We start from the raw sequence: 17,642 nt of genomic DNA, 5'->3' as shown, positions 1-17,642 counted from the left end.
TGAGGTGAGGGTACGATGGCCTCAGCCAGGGCCCAGCCCAGAAGGGCCTGTCTTGGCACAAAGCAGTGCTGCTGAGCCCCACAGACTGCCAAGACTGTAAAAACTTCCCCAGTTGCCAAGTTTGTATGACAGGCAGATCCAGCCACAGGAAGGCTCATGGCAGGAATGCATCCATTGGCTTCTTAACATACATTGGCTCCTTATGGTACACACTGCACACAGCAAGGTGTCCCCATCTTTCCAAAGAAAAACCTTACCAGGCTGGAGGGCTCCCTACAAAGGCCACTCTCCCAGTCCAGCTCATCGTGTCATTCCAGGAGAGAAGGGGAAGATGAGCATCAGAGGGGTCACAGGGACCAAGACCCATGCTGGACATTTCTCATTGTGGAACCCAATCCTTTCTGTCCCTCACAAATAATTCAAGAACAGGACAGTGTAATTGCACAGAATAATCAATTCTTACCAAAAAAGGCATTCAGTAACTTCTGCACCTGGATATTGCTGCCAACAGTCCGGTACACGCCCTCCGTAGTGATTCCTAAGAGGACATAGCCAAGAGCATTAGCCGAGGTTTCCTGCTGGTGATCCACAAGCCCCATCTAGTGGACATGTTCTCCTGCTGCTGGGCTCTGTCCCACACCCCGGGTTCTGTCCCATATCCTGGGTTCTGTCCCACACCCCGGTTCTGCCCCATATCCCAAACCCTATTCCACTCCCCGGGCCCTGCAGGCAGGGACTCTGCTCACCCCATCAGCCAAGGCCACCAGCACCACCATGGTCACCATGTCACAGCCAGATGAGCACAGCCAGGGTGTGGGTCCACACACCCCATTTCTGTGGGGTGCTGCTTTATCACGGATTTGCTCAAACCCCCAAAGAAGACAAAAGCATTGAAGCAGAATCTGAAAACACTGGCCAGAGAAGGGACAGGCTCTCTCTCCTAGCTCTGCCAGCAGGGTCTTTGTGCCCCTGCTGCTCCCCACTCCAGGGGGCCTTGGCTGCCACAGCCCCAGCAGCCCCAACCCCACATATGGAGATGAATCCAGGTCCCCATCCCACACTGCTGATATTCACTGGTGCAGGCTGGATGATATGTGACAGCCCGGAGGATGAGCTGCCACCCTTCCACCTGTTTCTGCTGCTTCACAGACTGGGACTGAAGCAGCCTGTAGCTACCCCTGCTGCCAGAGCTGCTCTCCTGCCCAACACTGGCTGTGCTCAGGGCCAAAACTGAGAAAACCGCAAGTGAAAACAGCATAAAGGTGGAAGTTCAACCCCAACGGCCTTGGTTTGACATTCTGGGATTTCTGCTCCCAAAGAACATGCATTTAACTGAAGAACACACATTCCTCAGCTGAAAGCTGCAGTCCTGTGCCAGTGGCTAACCCTGTACTGCAGGAACCACAGCGTGACTCAAGGCCATGGGAAGCACGGCCAGGCTGGGTGAGCTCCTCACCTTTGGTCTCCACTGCATTGATGCACTTCCGAACAAACTTGAAGCCCACCTCGTTCAGCTCCACTGTTTTGGACAAGGAAGCTCTGTTAGCTGCCTGAGCACTCCTGGAGACCCCTGGGACCCCCCAGCTCCAGGCCCACCCCCAGCCTTTCCTGGCACCCAGAGCAGCAGTGCCCCAGCACAGAGTGCTCACACCTGCACCCAAACCCCCTCGGGAAACACCAGTGTTCTGGACACCCTGACAAGGAGTTATGAGTTACACATGTTCTCCCATTTTGCCTCAAATTTATTTTGAGTTGCAGCACTGCTCCCTACACGCTCTCTGTGTTTAATAATAAGGTATTTAATAATAATAATAGTGTCAATTATTTGGATTGTGTCTGATAAAGACTTAAATAATACTCTCCAGAGCAAAATCTGTAGTTAAAGTTACTCCTCATCATGGGACTGTGTAATTTCTCCTTATCTACATCACTAGGATTAAAAAGCAAAACCAATCCAGCTTGATGTGCTGAGGAAAACTGAGCACAGGGCTTCCTCCACTGAGCTGGGCAGTCCTATGGGATCCCTGCATTTTCAGCAGGTTGTTTATACTGATTCTGTCTGCTCTGAGCAACAGCAACATCAAACTCAGACATCTCTTAGCCCTGCCCCAGGAATAAGCACAGGCCCACCTGGTGCTTGATACTGAGGGCTATGATACCACCGGAATTCATACCAGCTTTAATCTATGACAAATAGAGAATGCTTATTCAGTGGAACCCTAATTCACATTCCTCCCAGTGTGTGATGTGAACACAGCCACACAGCAGGTTTGTGCTCATGCTTCTGGGAATGCTCCCCCTGTGCTCAGTAGAGCCAGCTAGTTAGAGTGCTGATGAAGTGAGCTCCGGGACAGAATGCAGGGTTCAGACACCTAACAGAGCCCTAGAGGGGTTCCAGGGCTCTGCAGGGTGTCTCAGTGCTCCAGGGCTCTGCAGGGTACACCTCACTGCTGAGAGGGGGGACACAGGACATGGTGGTGAGTGGGAGATCCAGGGAACTCAATGCCACCTCTATTGCCCCATTACAACCTTTGTTAAGGGACACATCCTCAGAATCTCTCACTAGGGTTTGGAGGTGCAAACTAAACCTCACATCCCACTACTCCTGGCTAAATAAAAACTGCTCACTGCAGTTCTGTGCAACTCGTTCTCATCTGGGCTCAATGCCAGGCACTGTGGTGGAAGAACAGAAGTGACACTGCTGTCACGGAGCGGGGACAGTGCTACTCAGCAGGATTTGAGGATGAGTGTATCTGCAAGGCAAATTCTGCCTGGCCTCGAGGCTGTGAGAGTCCAAAGAACAGCAACAGAAGTGACTCACTTTCTTCCTGCTTCGTGATGGGACTGTGATAAATCTGAAAAAAGGGCAGGAATGGGGGAGGGAGAAGCAAAAACATCATCAGCATGATTTGGCATTTATTTCTAATAGAAAATGCAGCATTCCATAAATCACCCCCATATTACCCAGAGATAATCATGGCCAAAAAGACAATGTCCAATAGAAATCTTATTTTATACTTAGGCAAGAACCCAATATCTCCACAATCAAGGAGTTTCTGCTGCCTCCCTGTATTTCAGTGGGGCACCTATTGCTAGGGGAATTCTCTGTTCTGTAGGCAAACCACAGGGCACTGAGCTCTGCTCAGACTGAAGGAAGGGGACACCAGTAGGCACAGAAAGGTGGGAGAACAGGGGTGCAGGATGGGCAGTGACAACTTTGAAGGTGGCTAAGAGCAGGGACAGACAAAACACCATCTCCAGCAGGTAGTGAGGAGCAGGAGTGAACCAGCCCTGGAAAGGCTGGGGTCTGGAACAGCAGGGAACACCTTGAGTTTTCGGGGGAAACCCAAAATCCCCAGTTGGGAGCTGAGGGAACAGCAGGGAGCCCATGGTGAAGGTGCAGCAGTGATCCCGAGCAGCAGCCGCCGGCAGAGGACACTGCTGGGCAGCGCATTCCAGCTGGGAATGGCTCCAGGAACACTCACCGGCTCCTTCCCGTCCATGGCCTCCATCCACAGCCTTCGGTTGGCTTCTGACAGCGCCTGCAGCGTGATGGTCCCGGACCTGTGCGGAATTTCCCAAGGGGCAGGCAGGGAAAGGAAGAAAGTTGGTTTTAATAGACAGCAAAGAGGGATTTGCTGCAGGCCCGTGGGGTTTGAGGCTACCAGACACGAAGCTTCTCACCTTTCATTAGTTTCAATGTCAAAACAAAACCTTTTGTCTATGGAGTCAGTCTTTCTCCTTACGCAAGATTTCAGGGTCAGGTCCAAGGTGCCCTAGGAGAGAACATGAAAGCCAAGGTGAGAGGACAGAAATATGGGAGAGTCTGGGCTCCTCAGGCCCCTCAGCTGCAGCTAAGCACAGCACTGCCCATGGCTCCTGTCCTGATATTCCAATGGCATTGGTACCAGGACACAGGTGGTCCTCCCACCATCATCACAGGCAGATGAGGCTCTGAGTTCCAGGCTTGCTCTCAGCCAAAAAAATGTTCTGGACTCAACAGCATTACCCCACACAGCAGCACTCTGTCCCTGCAGTGCTGGAGCACTGCTCCAACCAACCCAATGAGGCACTCCCTGTCTCTGAGGCCAGGACCACGCTCACCCATGCTCTGACACAGCTGGGTTCTAATTTTTACCAGGGCTGGTCATCAGTACCAGTTACCCACACCACCAATGAACCAAAGGCTTTACACAAACACTGTGTGGCAAAGGGAGGTACATTTCCTCACCCCAGACAAAGCAGACATACTCTGGAAAGGCTCAGCTCTGGTCCTTGGTGTTTGTGTCTCTGCACTCCACAGCAGAGTTAATTCATAATTTGATTGTGGGTTTGTGGCCAGCTGTAACCTGATGGTGCAGGTTACCAGTATTTGGGAAAGCACTAAGTTCTCCCAGCCCCTGCCTGCAGTAATGGGCCTTACTAGACCTGCTTAAGGCATAAATGACAACAAATCTCTCCATACAATAGTTTGGATATTTCTTTGCCCAGCACTCTGCCAAGGGGTTGCAAAACATCTATTTTATTTTCCTGCTGCAGTGTGCAGAGCCCTGCCAAAAGCAGAGCATGAGCTCACACACTGGAGCACACACGCCTGGCTGGGAAGGCCCCGGGGACCACTCCATGGCAGAGGAGGGCGGGGGACTCAGCTGGAGGCACTGGCTGAGCTCCATCCTCCCACCCCTCCCCTGTCACGAGGAGGGACTGAGGGAACTCCCAGGCTTTGGTAAGCCAAAGCACTTTGTGAAAGAAGTAGTTACCCAAATTGCTGCCTTAGTGCAGTTTGGAGCTGCACTGTTGCCCTCTCCTCTACTCACACTGTCCCAGTCCCACAGAACCAGTGCTGAGAGCAGAAATCAAACCACAAACCAGTGCTGTGAGCACACAGTGCTGTGAGGAAATGCTGCATTTGGAAGCAGGAACTCCTGTAGTAACTTGAATCATTCAGGCCCTTCAGTGGCTGCCACAGTTCTTGTGGCTTCCAGCCCCTGTGCACGGGGAAGGATCAACATCAGCTGGTCCAGAGAAGCACAAGTTTCACCCCAGACTGAACTCATGGGCCAGCACTGTCTGGTATCTCTCATGTCACACGACCCACGTCTGCTGCCAAACCCTGCAGGGCCTGGGCTCCCAGGGACACACTGGAGTGAGACCTTTCCTCATGGGGGTGACTATTCCAGGTGACAACAAACTGCCCTGTGTGGGCAGGGAGGGCACAGAGCCCACCCCTCTGCTCTGTGGCACCTGCAGGGTTGGCTGTCACAGGAAGGGAGGCCATACATGGGTAGAAGGAGGGCCCAGTGGTTGGACCAATGTTTGCAGACATCCAACTCACCTGCTTAGCTCCAGGCTTCTGGTCTATGGGAGTCATCCGTAAGGTTTTGGCCTCTTTTTCATACTGGCAGTAATACTTCACCCAGGAGATGCCCAGAGCCCCTGCAGAACATAGGAGAGGCTGGAATCAGGGACAGAGCTGTAGCTGGGTGCAGCCAGCAAGGCATGGTCAGTGCTGCCCACATATCCTCCCTTCTCTGGGGATGGACCCTGACAGCCCCTAGGGACATCAAGCTTGCAGGTGTCTCCATGGGCAAGAGTCAGGAGGAGAAGAGGAGGAGGAAGAGAGAAAGGGGAGGAGATGAAGAGAGAAGCAGGAGGAGAGGAGAAATAGGAGGAGGGGAGGAGCACAGGACAGCAGCTGCCTCCAGCACCCTCCCAACTCACAGCTGGTAAAAGGGCGTTTGTGGGACTCTGACCACAAGCCAGGCTGGTTTGGCCAAGCCCAGCCAAGACCTACACTGGCAGGATCCAACATGTCCTGAATGTCTGTTCCACAAACCCCACTACTTTTTCCTGTGGGTGAAAACTCAATAATGAAGACAACAGCAGCTTTGAAATACTCTGAAGTTCCTATTTCCAGATTTATAGTCACTTTCCTCTGTTCTGTTTTCTTACCTGAACCCCTTTATAGGAAATATTCCAACTGGTGTTTTTTCTATAATTTGTTTTTAAGTTGCAATTGTCAGGAAGAGCAACTTTTCATACTTGATTTATAGGGAAGCATAAACAGAGGCAGAAAATAGCCACTGGCCTGCAGGAACATGCCACATTTAGGATCTAAAATTACTGAGTGTGCTTTCTTTTAAAACCAAGATAAACAGACATAAAAATATATGTATAAATAGATTTCTACGTAGGATTAAGAATGAATGCTTACAAAGTTGTCTGTAGCCCCAGAAGTCACAGTTTTGCACAGACCTATGTCCTCTGAGCATTCCTGCTGCATGGCCATGGAGAGCTGCAACCAGGTTTTGGAAAAGGCTGCATTTGGTCTGATTTTATTCTGCTCAGAATTACAAGTTTTGCTCTCAGCAGCTTAACTCAGCACCGGTTCCACCTTGGCTGTGCTCAGCTGCTCACAGAGGCTGCCAGAGGGAGGCTGGGCAGGACACCAGATTCATCCTGGTAAAACACAGCCAAGGCAGAGTCTGCCAGAGCTCCAGGCTCTGGAGTCATAAATCCCATCTCATCAGAGTGCAGGGCAATTAGCCTGTGCTGTCACAGATATGTCACTTGGACAGAGCTCTGTGCCACTGCTGACAAGGCTGCCAGCTGAGGCTGCCAGTGCTTCCCCAGGCACTGCAGGCAGTGACACCCCAGGCACCTCAGGCAGTGGCAGAAGGTGACACCCTGGGCATGCTGTGCCTGGCAGTGGTGACACCCAGTGCAGCAGGGGGTTATGTCAGGGCAGCCCCATTCCCTGCTGCATCCCAGAGCCATTACATTTCTCCTGAGTGTACAGGTAGCCCTCAATGGTGGGCTGCCCAGGCAGCTTGCAGGTTAGGGGTGCTTCCTTCATCCTCTTCTTTAGATCTTCCAGCTCCTCCCGTGTGCTGGAAAAGTGATTCCTTGTCTGGGAACAGAAAACAGACAGAAGCATAATTGAATATGAGCAAAAAGTGAGCTGCAGGTTATTTATTCCTAGATAAATCTGAGGTGCTGTAGCAGAAATGAATCCATTCCCAAGGTACAAAACATGGAAACCTCTCCACAAATGCACATGGAAAGTGGCTGTAAGAACCATTGAGTTCTAAGGGATGATTGAAGAGACACATCATGTGCAGAGATGGTGCTGAGTGACACAGCTGAGAGGCCATTTGTTCCCTTAATTAGGGAACTTCAGCATATTTCAAGGCTGACTGGAGGAGAGGAGCTCCCATTCACACCATTGCTCAGGTAACAGGTGTATTCTCCTCCCAAAGGTGTTGATCATGCTACAGTGCTTAGCATGAAAGAGTCACATCAACAGGGGGTACAAAATCCAGGCATTTTGATGGAATACTGCTTGGACCAATTAATGAGCCAGCAGCAAAATCATCTTGGCTCAGATTTATGGCTGTTGTTCCATAGAAATGAAGGCCAGTCAGGAAAGACTGAAGATAAAGGAAACAGGACTCAGATATTCTACCCCATGAGCACACTTGGCCAGCAGAGGAGCTTACCAAAGCATGCAGCAAGCCTGCAAGAAGCCAGTACCACTAACACCAAGGTTAGAGGCCTTCCTAGAGTACAATTTCAATCTCTTGATTGAAAGAAAATCTCAGGCTTCTTTATGCACCAGGTTAAATGATGCAACTGCAGTAGCCCCTTTCAGAGAAAACAATTTCATAGACCTGTGAACTGCCCCATGAAGACAGGGGAAAACCCATGTGAACTGAGAAGGAAATAACTGTATCTGCAACAATGCAAACATGGCCAGACTGCTTGGGTGGAAAGACCTTGCCATCAGAGGTGTGTAAATACAAATGAGAAGAGAAGTCACACACAAAAGTCCTTCAGCTGGGCAGGGACTCACGTTCTGCAGGCTGAGCTGGAGCTGCTGCTTGTATGGGAGGAAATCCTGTGTCAGCTCCACTGTCAGGTTGTTGTAAGTGAAGAGGCTGTGGAGAAATGCCAGCACCTGCAATGGAGGGAAAGGACACACTGAACTTCTGTGTTTATAATGGAAGGAAGATGGACAGAGTGTGGGGTTTCAGAAATTACATATGCAATTGTTTTTTCTTCACAACTTTGGAAATGCCAGCCTTGGTATGGTTTATCCACCACAGTGTTCCTAAAGCCCAAGCTACCACCCACACATCTGTCTAAATAAAACACTCAGAATGAAAGACCCGGCAAGGAGACCCAGAGCAGATCTGCAGAGATCATCCCCAAGATCCCACACCCCCCTGCAGCTGGCACTGGGGCAGAGCCACCATCCAGGGCAGGGTCCCTGCACTCAGCCAGTCTGGGACCCTGCAGGCCAGGCTGGGACAGGTGAGCAGGGCAGATAACACCTCTGTCCCTCTGCAGACAGACAGCTCTTACCAAACCCAGGGGGGCCAAGATAGGTCATAACAAGACCTGTGTCCAACCTGTTGCTAAGGATCCAGAGACAGCCAGAAGAAACAGGACTGGGGCTTTACAGTGCTCCTGCCCCACAGGACCTAATCCAACCTGGCAACTCATCCCCTGCCAGCACATCTGAGCAGCAACCAGTGAGACTGAGAGAAAAGAAAGCTCCTACCGGCTCCACAATACTGAATTTCTTGCTTTCTTGTACTTCCTGGATCTGGTACACATACTCAAGGGAGGACTCAAAGAAATTGTGTCTCTCTTTGTCCACCTGAAGGTCAGCCTAGAAGAAAGAGGGAAAGGTGGAAAAAGAAAATACATCACATGTAGTTTGAAAATATTTGACTCACTTTTGTCTGTCAGCCCACACATAGTTCTGTCCTCACTGAACGCTTGCCTGGTGTCCAGCCCAGCTGTGAGCTAGAACACTGGATATTCTTTTAAGTCTGCCCATTTCTGGCTCCCTTTCATTCAAGGATTCAAAACCTCTTCTCACTCTGCAAGGAAAAGGCTTTCCCAAAGTTCTTTATTACTTCAGCACACCTCTTCTCCTGACAAGGACACCATCACCACCCTCTTGCCTGACTCCATCTGTGTCCCAGAACCAGCAGTTCTGGAGCTGCAGCAGTGGCAGGAGCACACAATGAGCTCACACACAGTCTGCCTTGCAGAGATGCTCGTAGGTTGATGTGACAACTGGTCTGACAGATCTGACCAGATTCAGCTGCTCTGGAGTGGGCTGGAACAGCTGGCTTTCCTTCCTTGCTGCCACATGTCTGCAGCAGCACCAGCTGGAAGGAACCCCCTCCTCTGTCAGCCCCCAGCCACCCAAAAGCACCAGCAGCAAGGCAGGACACCAGGCCAGCAAAAGGAGTAATAACTGGTTACTTTTCAGCCAGAACACTTCCCCAGGTCAAAGGGTGGCCAGTCCCCAGTGCCAGTGCCACTGGTCACTGCCCTTCACCATCAAGCAATGACAATGCTTGATGGTGAAGGGCAGTGACAATGTCTGAAGCCACTACCAGCATCCAACAGACACAGGAGAACTATGAGCTTGATTTCCCCGGTCTCACAGAGAACCCAGGCTTTGGGTAGATTTAATGGATTATTAATTTCAACTGGTTACTTGAAGGGATGATTCCTCTCCCTTTTTTTAAGACCTAGAGCAGTTGGTGCTGTTGCTTCTGGACCTAAGTCTGAGAAAAATTACATACACACCTCCTGTAACTGAGATTCCTTCTTTTTGGAAGACAAATGCAAGTGGCGATCCAGCATAGAGTAAAACTTCTCGCCATCCTTCTCAAACTTTTTCTTTCTTTCCTGTAGATGCAAAGAGGTTGAAGCAGAACCAGTTATTGGCATTTTCCAGATAAGAACATGCATCAACACCGAGATTCTTTGTGCAATTCTGTATTCCCATGGACAAATTTTAGTCAACCCAGCCAGAGAACAGAAGGCCACTTCTCATTTGCTCTGATTTCACAGCCCCTTGCCTACCTTGGATGCAATTACACCTCAAGACCCAGTCCAGCAATACTCTGTGGCACAAGAAGTATTTTTTCATGCCAACATCATGGCAAAAGCCCCACTCTCAATCTCTTCAATATCCAGTAAACTGAATATGTGCTCATACATAAAAACCTGTTCACCATCTCCTGACATGCTGTTCACACAGCCCAGAAACAACTGGGCAAACACTGCAATGTCAGGGACACAGCAAGGTCAAGAAAAGGTTCATTAGATTGTGGCAAATTTCTGTTCTAAAGAGTTTATAATTTGTTTCTGAGAGTACCAAAAGGAAAGCAGAAGCCTGGCAGGCAGGAAATCCTCATCTGCCCTCAGCTGTGCTGCAGAGAGAGCGCAAATGAACGAGAGCAGCAAACAGAGACACTCAAGAAGGAACCCCTGAGAGCAGGCAGGGAGCAGCAGGACTGAGCACCAGGCTCTCTTGGCTCCTGCCTGCACTGACTGTGACATTGGCAATCACAAAAAAACCAGAGCAGGGGCCAGGTTCACAAATACCCACTTCAGATGATATCTGACATATCAGGGATTCCTGGGAGGCAACTAAATTACTGAAATCAGGAAATTCCAGCCTGGCAGCAGCCTCAGTGCCAGGTCCAAGCAGTTAAGATCTGGTGTACACACAGTGCAGATATGTATGGGATGCCCAGATCTTCTGTCTGGCTTTTGAAAACTCAAGAAAGTGGAAAGCAGTTCCACCGTCCTGGGGAATTACTGCTATCTTTCAAAATCTATCTCCTGCAAGCCCCGAAATCCTGTTCTCTTGCCCCCACTCAGAAATGCATGGATAAGCAAGTATACACCAGTATCACCACAATCCAGAGCAGATGGGCTCTGCCAGACTGCTGGATATTAGGAACTTTCCTCATGAATTCAGTAGTGACCACAGCTTCCCCTGCCTGAAGTTTTGCTTCCCTGTTCCAGTTGCACAGACTATTCCATCTGTCCATCAGGATGCCCTGCAGCAGGAGGCCTGGAGGCTCCCAAAACCCCTGGGCTCAGCACAGGTGGCTCCCAACAATAGTAACAAGCCTTCCTACCAGCTGCCTTCCAGGGAAGAGGATTCTCTTCCCACAAGAGTCCTGCCATGGCTGTAGTGAAAGCACAATTACCATGAGGAAGTGGCACCAACCCCTCTTTATGTAAAAGTGTCTGGAGGAGGGCAGGATTAGCCCAGCAAACCTTTTCACCTCAGCAATTACATACCCTGCCATGCAGACCCTGGAATTCCAGGACACCTGAAGGGAAGTGCATCCTCTGGAACCACCCCCTGCAATATCAGGTACTGTGACTCCGTGTTAGCAGCCTCACACATCAGAACAGAGAGATCTACATCAAATCCAGAGGAAGAGAGAGGGTGAATCCTAATTTAAGCAGTGCAGCAACTGCGGGGCTGAAGCCAGGAAGGAAGATGAAAACAAACCACCACCCTCGTGACTAAGGCCCTGACCAGCAACCCCAAACCCAGAGCAGCAAAAGCGTTTGTGGAGCAGCAGTTCCCGTGTCTGCAAGGTCAAACTCCTGGGCTGTCTGTGCCATTAATGCCCTGTCTAATGCAGCCAGGAATTTGCCTTGTTTCCATTTCCTCAATGAGAGCCTCCAAGCCCCAAGGCCACGGAAGGGAAGCAGAGCTGTGGGGCTGCAGGCACAGCGCTCGTGTGGCCACGTCCTCACATCTCGGAGGAGATGGCTGTGCCAGCAGCATGTCCTGAGATAGAAAAGCAGGTGCTGCCATGGAAAGGTAGCTGCAAACCCAACCAAGAGCTCCACTGTCCCCAGCAAGGCGGCGTGCAGAGGTGGTGGTGGCAGCACAGGGATGGTGCCATCCCTGTTCCTCAGCAGAGCTGTGGGTGAGCAGCAGCAATGGGGCTGGAGCCCACTCCAGGAGTTCTCTCCCACCTTTCACCACCAGCAAGCAGCACACATAGGATGACTCAGCTGTCCCCACCCTGTGGAGAGGCCACCAGGGAAGACAGCCACACTGCAGGCCAGAACTGGGACCAATCTTTCCTGCTCTCTCCATGTGGGAGGCTGCTCACCTGTGCCAGGAGCTGTGGGAAGCAGGGGGCAAGGGAACCACCAGAGCCTGGTGCTACCGTGGCTGGGCATGGCAGAGCCCATGGGCAGGGGGATGTGCCTCTGGATGCAGCAGCCTGGGAGCATGTGACTCCTGGCTTGTCCCCACGGGAGGTGACATTGCTGTGGGAGGCTGTGGTGCCTGTGCACATGGCCACAAGAACCCATGGAGGAGGCCCTGAGCTGTGTGTGGCTGTGGTGCCCACAGGAGGCCACAGCCTGCAGCCACAGGGAGACCACAAACCACCAGGCAGCAGCTTTGTCACCAGCTTGTGGGCAGCTCCCTGTGGGAAGACATGGTGGGTTCTGAGGAAGAGGGGTCACCTCTGCTCAAGGAAAGACTGGTGAAGAGAAAGGAAGAGCCTGGGGGAGCAGTGGAGCTCCTTCTGCAGCAGGAGCTGGGAAGCCAGACAGGAACTCCTCTAGGGAGTGCCACCTCCTCTGCCAGCACCCAAGGCAGGCAGGGGCACAATGGGGACATGGAGCACCGGGGATTGAAGGGACTGGGAATGATGTCCAGGATGGACCCATGTGTGACAGGACCACAGTGCAGTGTGGCGTTTTGGGCCACTAAAACGGAGTTTGCCAATCATTCCCACTCTGGCTAATTAGCATATAACTGAAGAGCAGAAGGATGACCTACAAATCCTTCTGAGTTGGCTGCTGAGCAGAGCAAGCCAAAACAAAAAAAACAACACAAAAAAATCACCCAGACTGAAGCACAATCTGGAAACACGAGCACAAATTAGTTCCTCATGAATATTCATCAAAGGGAAGCACCACGTTTCCATTAAGGTTTGCCAAGTCCAAGAGGCACCACCCACCTTCCGTTTATTGCTCACTGGGCGACACCGAGCAGATCCCACCGAGGACAGGCAGGATGGGGCTCAGAACCACCTGTGCTGGGAGCTCTGACAGGCATTGCTGTGCCCAGGAATGGCAGCAGCCCGTGGGACAGCACTGGCTGCCTGCTGAGGCAGGTGATGCAGCAGCAGCTCTGGCTGCTCTGTGTGTGCCAGGTCCTGCCCACATCCTGGCTGCCACCAGCACTGAGGTGACACTGGAGCCCCTCGGCAGCTTCAGGTCCAGCTCATCAGGGGGAAAAGGGCAAACAGACTTGCCAAAACTCCCCCTTAACCATTAATTGCTAATTAGGATCCTCTGAAATTCCCATTTTTGGGGAGGTAGAGTGAGTGGCAAGTGAGAAGCCCAGCTCCCGGGCCACTTCTCCTCTCCATAAGGAATCAAACACACTTGTCCTGCTGGGACCCCCCACCTCCTTGCATACCTGAGGGGTCTGGGTGCAAAAGCAGTGGATGCAGGATCATCACAGTTCATTTTTATAAGACATCAGCAGTTAATTCAAAACAGATTTCTAAAATGTCGAGGGGTGCAGAAAGATCAGTTCTATCAAAGCACACTCAGTTCATCCTGGCGTTTTTCCCTCACCCACTGCTTTCTCTCAAATGCTCATTAGGCCCTGCTCCCCCAGAGATGAAAGCAAGTAGAAGTTATTAACCTCCCTTTCTTTTAAAATTATAATTCATGAAATTAATAACGAAATTAACTAAGACCTTTTAGGAATACATTATCTCCTATGGAAAAAATTTTGACAAACACTGCAGCTCTTCAGCATTCCTCTTGCCCTTACAGTACATCCCAACAAGATTCTCCCCCTGATTTTTTTGGTTGGCTTCGTGTTTTTTAAAAAAAGCTGTCTCCTTCCAAGTGAAACTGGAATTAAACTTTTCTATTCAAATCCTCCTTGGCTCAGTAAGTTTGGCCAGGTTCTTCCCCAAGGGTGAGCTGAGCCCCAGGGCTATGGAGAGGGAGGGATGGGACCTCCATATGAACCAGCTCCTTCCCAAACTCACCCCCTGCCATGAGTGCCAGAGCTGGGAAATGGCTCAGCTCAGGGGGTCCCAGACCCTCCCTTTTATCTGTGCTGTGGCAGGTCACTCACACTGACAGCAGTCACAGGAGAAGCAGTGACCCCACGGGCTGTGGCGGGAGGGAGTGGCTGGAGGGGTCCCGGTGACAGCCGGGGCTGCCCTGTGTGCGAGCACAGCCTCCCGAGGAGACTCCACTGCTCCCGGCAGAACGGCTGAATGCAGACTCAGATGTGTTGGTCAGACTGGCTGTGCTCCAGCCAGAGGCATCACAAAGCCCCGATTCAAGGGCTCTTCCTATTTGGCTCCAGCAGCTCGCAAAGGGAACAGAAAACATCTCACAGAAGGCGATGCTGCCAAAATACGGAAACTAAGCAGAGGGCACAAATTCCCTGTGTCATGTCTCCCGGCTGTTCCACAGCCTGGCCTGGGCTTCTGCCCCCGGTGCAGATCAGAAAGGGTCCATGGGGTGATGCCAGACCCAGCAGCAATGGGAGTAACCCACACTGAGAGAGCACCACTGTGAGGAGCCTCATTTGTACTTTCCCCCTCCTGCTGCAGGGTGGGGATGACCTGGAGATGCTCTGCAGGCTGGCAGGAAGGAAGGCTTTGTGCCCAGGTGACACCTGAGGGTGCAGCCCACCAGCAGTGGGGCACAGGCTGCTGTCAGGGAAGCATCAGAGCTGAGGACAAGGGGCTGGAGTGGCTGGGGCTCACTCCCAAACTCACACCCTCTCAAGGCTTTGGGGTGAAACTGGGGACAGGGATACCTCCCTGTGCATCCCTGTCAGCGTGGGCACACCTGGATCCTAGCACGGTGCAAGGTGCTGTCCAGTGAGCTCCTGCATGGAGCACTAGTGCTGAGCCACAGCACAGCCCTCTTCCCACCACAGTGCCCTGGCACCTCTGCAGCTCATGCTCCTCTCAAGAAACAAAACCCCAAACCAAACTACAATGGCTGAGCCACCTGCAACACCCCCCTGCCCTCTGCCGCCTCTCCAGCTGCTCTGAGCAGTGTCCTGCCACTGGCACCACCCTGTGCTTCCACCTGGAGCACTCTGCCCATGCACAGGGACTGAGGAAGGGCTGCAGGCTGTGTCAGTGCTGGGGCTGTGGCACCAGCCCTGCTGAGACCAGTGCCTGCCATCAGGGAAGGAAGCAGGACATGGGCACAGGCCTGTGGGTGCAGCCAGCTCGGCTCTTGGGGCACACCATGTCCTGGGCTGGGGGCAGAGTGGCCCTTACACACCTTAAGGGCTCTCTGGAACAAAATCAGCCTGAAGGACACGAGAGCAGGGGCTGTGGGCAGCACCTGTGCCATGCTTGTGGCCGCAACTCTTCAGAGGGCTCCATAGACCAGCCCTCAGGGCATGGCAGAGGGCAGGAGGGCCATCAAGCATCTCTTCTCAAACCCTGTATTTATTAAAAGTCAAAGCCTCCAGATGGGCTGGGCTGAATCCAAGCCTCAAGTGTTCTCCAAAACATCTCCATTTCAGAGCTGGGTCAGAGCCAGCCCCATTTTAAGCTGCCGCTGAGTAACATGGAACCTGGATTTCTTGATAGCAGACAAGGGAAAAAAGATCTTTTGTGCTCCACATGTGCAGAATTTGCTTTTTATAGCTTGTTTCTTTAAAAGTTTGGTCCATCTGAAAGACTCATTAGATGTTTTATGTAAATATTTCATAACAAAAGCCCTATGACTGTAATCAGGTTCTGCCTGCTGGCCTCTCCTGCTTTCCCTCCTTCCCTTCCTCCCTCCCACTCCACCACACACTTCTCTGCAGAAAGTATTTTCTTCTCAATAGCACTGACTGAACAAAGGACAGAGGGGGTAATGCAGCAAGGAGGATCTCCTGGCTGAAACAAGCACTCCTTGCTCAGGACAGAGGCAGTGCTGGAATCAGGCCAGGAGAGAACCCAAAGAATTCAGGAAAAGATTTTGGAGACTCTTAAGATTGAAAAATCAGACTAAAAGTCACAGCACGAACCCTCCTGCCAGCAGCTGAAAGCCAGCATTGAACAGGGAGTTTCTGAGTGCCTGAAGTCAGAATGCAGTACAGCAACTGCTTGTTAACAACAACAGGAGAAAAATCTGAATTCAAAGACAGTAACAGAAAACAAATCTGTTTACACTGAAAACAAACAAACAAGCCTTACCTTGGTGAACCCTATCTGCTCCTTGCGGAAGTTTTCCAAAGGTTTGATCAGCAAATCACTTGCATTCTGCACCTACAGTGCAAAGAAAAAGCATTTTGATTGCAGGATGCTGATCAATTTTCTTCTAAACAGAGGCTGAACAGGGCTAGAAGCCAAAACTCTGAGATTTTAATGTTTTTGACTGGAAACTTCTCTGTCTGGAGGTGAATTCACTTAAACCATCTGTACCTGCTGTTCCCTATGGGTGACACACAGCAAACCCCAGCCACATCCCAGGAGGCTTTGGGGACATCCTGTGGGTGACAGGAGTGTCCCCAAACTAACAAGGCTGCTCTCAAATAAAGGATGGAGTTCCCTTGTCTCGAGATTCAGCCAGGTTATCTGTCACAGAACAGCTAGGGAACAGGGAAAGCTTGCCTGTGTCTCTTCTACTCCGGTCTCATGTCTGAGAGATCTTTCCTGGATGGTGCTCTGCACACCTTTACCATGAATCCACATGAAAGTGAGCTCATCCCAATTTGTACCACTGGCTCTAGCTCCAGCCTGGCACTGGGATCAGCCTGCTGTCTCCTCCCATCCCCACTTCCCTGACAGGCTCTGTCCCACGCTCCAGAAAAGGGAGAGGGGAAGAGAAGGAGACAGGACACCACACAGCACAGCCCCTCAGGGAATTTAAAGCTGATGAACACAGTGAGTGTGAAACCTCCTGAGGGAGCTGCTGTAAAACTGATCCTACAAGCAGAGGGAAAAAACCCCAACTTTGAAAATTGTACAGTGCCCATAACCCCTGAAACAACACCTTCCACTGCTACCGCCACTGCCAAAGGAGCCACTATACCTGGGATGTAATTCATAATAAAGAAGTATCTCACTGCTTTCCTGGTTTCCTGCTGTTCCTTGCCTGCCCATGGACCCTCTGGCCCAGCCTGGCAGGAGATCCTGCGGCTGCACGAGGCAGGGGAAGGCAGAGCCAAGCAGCACATTCCTGGCATGCTGCAAGCTCTCCACCGAGCCTAACCTTCATGTTTTTCCTGGAATTAGGAGTGAAATGGGAAGCCAGCACTGGCTCTGGAGGAGTCCTGGAGAGGCTGAGGGCACATGGCAGCAGGAAACTGATGGCAGTGCATTGTACTGCAGGAGCTGGACAAGCACAGATGGGTTTAGGGACACCTGCCTTCTTGCACCCAGCAAAAACTGAGCAAAACCACTTCTTATTCTTTAACCCTTGGTTTCCCCACAGAAGCAGCTGGTGATCAGCCCCTCCAGCTGCAGGCCTGGGGCTCTGGGCCTGCCTGTGCTGCCTGGGAGAGCCACAGCCCCCCACACCTATTGCTGTGCCCGCCCATGCTCAGGGCCCACGGACCAGATGAGTACAGAGCACACTCTCAGTGCTCCCAGCTTCCCTCTGATGAGAAACCTGACACAGAGGCACATGGGGCTGTGGCTGTGATTTGGCATTCAGGAATGACAGAGCCCAGCTCCCATCTCCTTACCATCATGGACCTCTCCAGCTCCACTTCATGCAGCAGCTCTGCAAACTCCTTAAAGGACTCAGCTGTAAGAAAAGAAGAGTGGTCAGTGGAGCTGGGCTGTGGCACTGGATGT

The 17,642-nt window shown here is 51.6% G+C and overlaps 1 protein-coding gene across 3 annotated transcripts in view; it reads right to left on the bottom strand.

The window, feature by feature from the left end:
* The window catches only part of OPHN1 (oligophrenin 1), a 50,162-nt gene that overhangs the window by 14,068 nt on the left and 18,452 nt on the right, over positions 1 to 17,642 (bottom strand). For 2 of the 3 annotated variants that reach the window (XM_030228799.2, XM_030228800.2), the window contains exons 3-14: positions 17,531 to 17,592; positions 16,038 to 16,109; positions 9,610 to 9,711; positions 8,564 to 8,674; positions 7,853 to 7,957; positions 6,781 to 6,910; positions 5,336 to 5,436; positions 3,685 to 3,776; positions 3,486 to 3,564; positions 2,822 to 2,855; positions 1,457 to 1,519; positions 464 to 538 (exon numbers count right to left, since the gene is read on the bottom strand). In XM_030228799.2, the coding sequence (XP_030084659.1) occupies positions 464 to 538; positions 1,457 to 1,519; positions 2,822 to 2,855; positions 3,486 to 3,564; positions 3,685 to 3,776; positions 5,336 to 5,436; positions 6,781 to 6,910; positions 7,853 to 7,957; positions 8,564 to 8,674; positions 9,610 to 9,711; positions 16,038 to 16,109; positions 17,531 to 17,592 (1,026 nt within the window). Of the gene's footprint in view, positions 1 to 463; positions 539 to 1,456; positions 1,520 to 2,821; positions 2,856 to 3,485; positions 3,565 to 3,684; positions 3,777 to 5,335; positions 5,437 to 6,780; positions 6,911 to 7,852; positions 7,958 to 8,563; positions 8,675 to 9,609; positions 9,712 to 16,037; positions 16,110 to 16,454; positions 16,570 to 17,530; positions 17,593 to 17,642 lie in introns of those variants that run through there. The other variant, XM_050974399.1, reaches the window with a different exon arrangement.

This window comes from Serinus canaria, chromosome 4A, assembly GCF_022539315.1.
Source record: "Serinus canaria isolate serCan28SL12 chromosome 4A, serCan2020, whole genome shotgun sequence".
NCBI classification, from domain to species: Eukaryota; Metazoa; Chordata; class Aves; order Passeriformes; family Fringillidae; genus Serinus; species Serinus canaria.
Note: the sequence above shows the minus strand (reverse complement) of the source record. Positions and strands in the feature narration are given on the sequence as shown.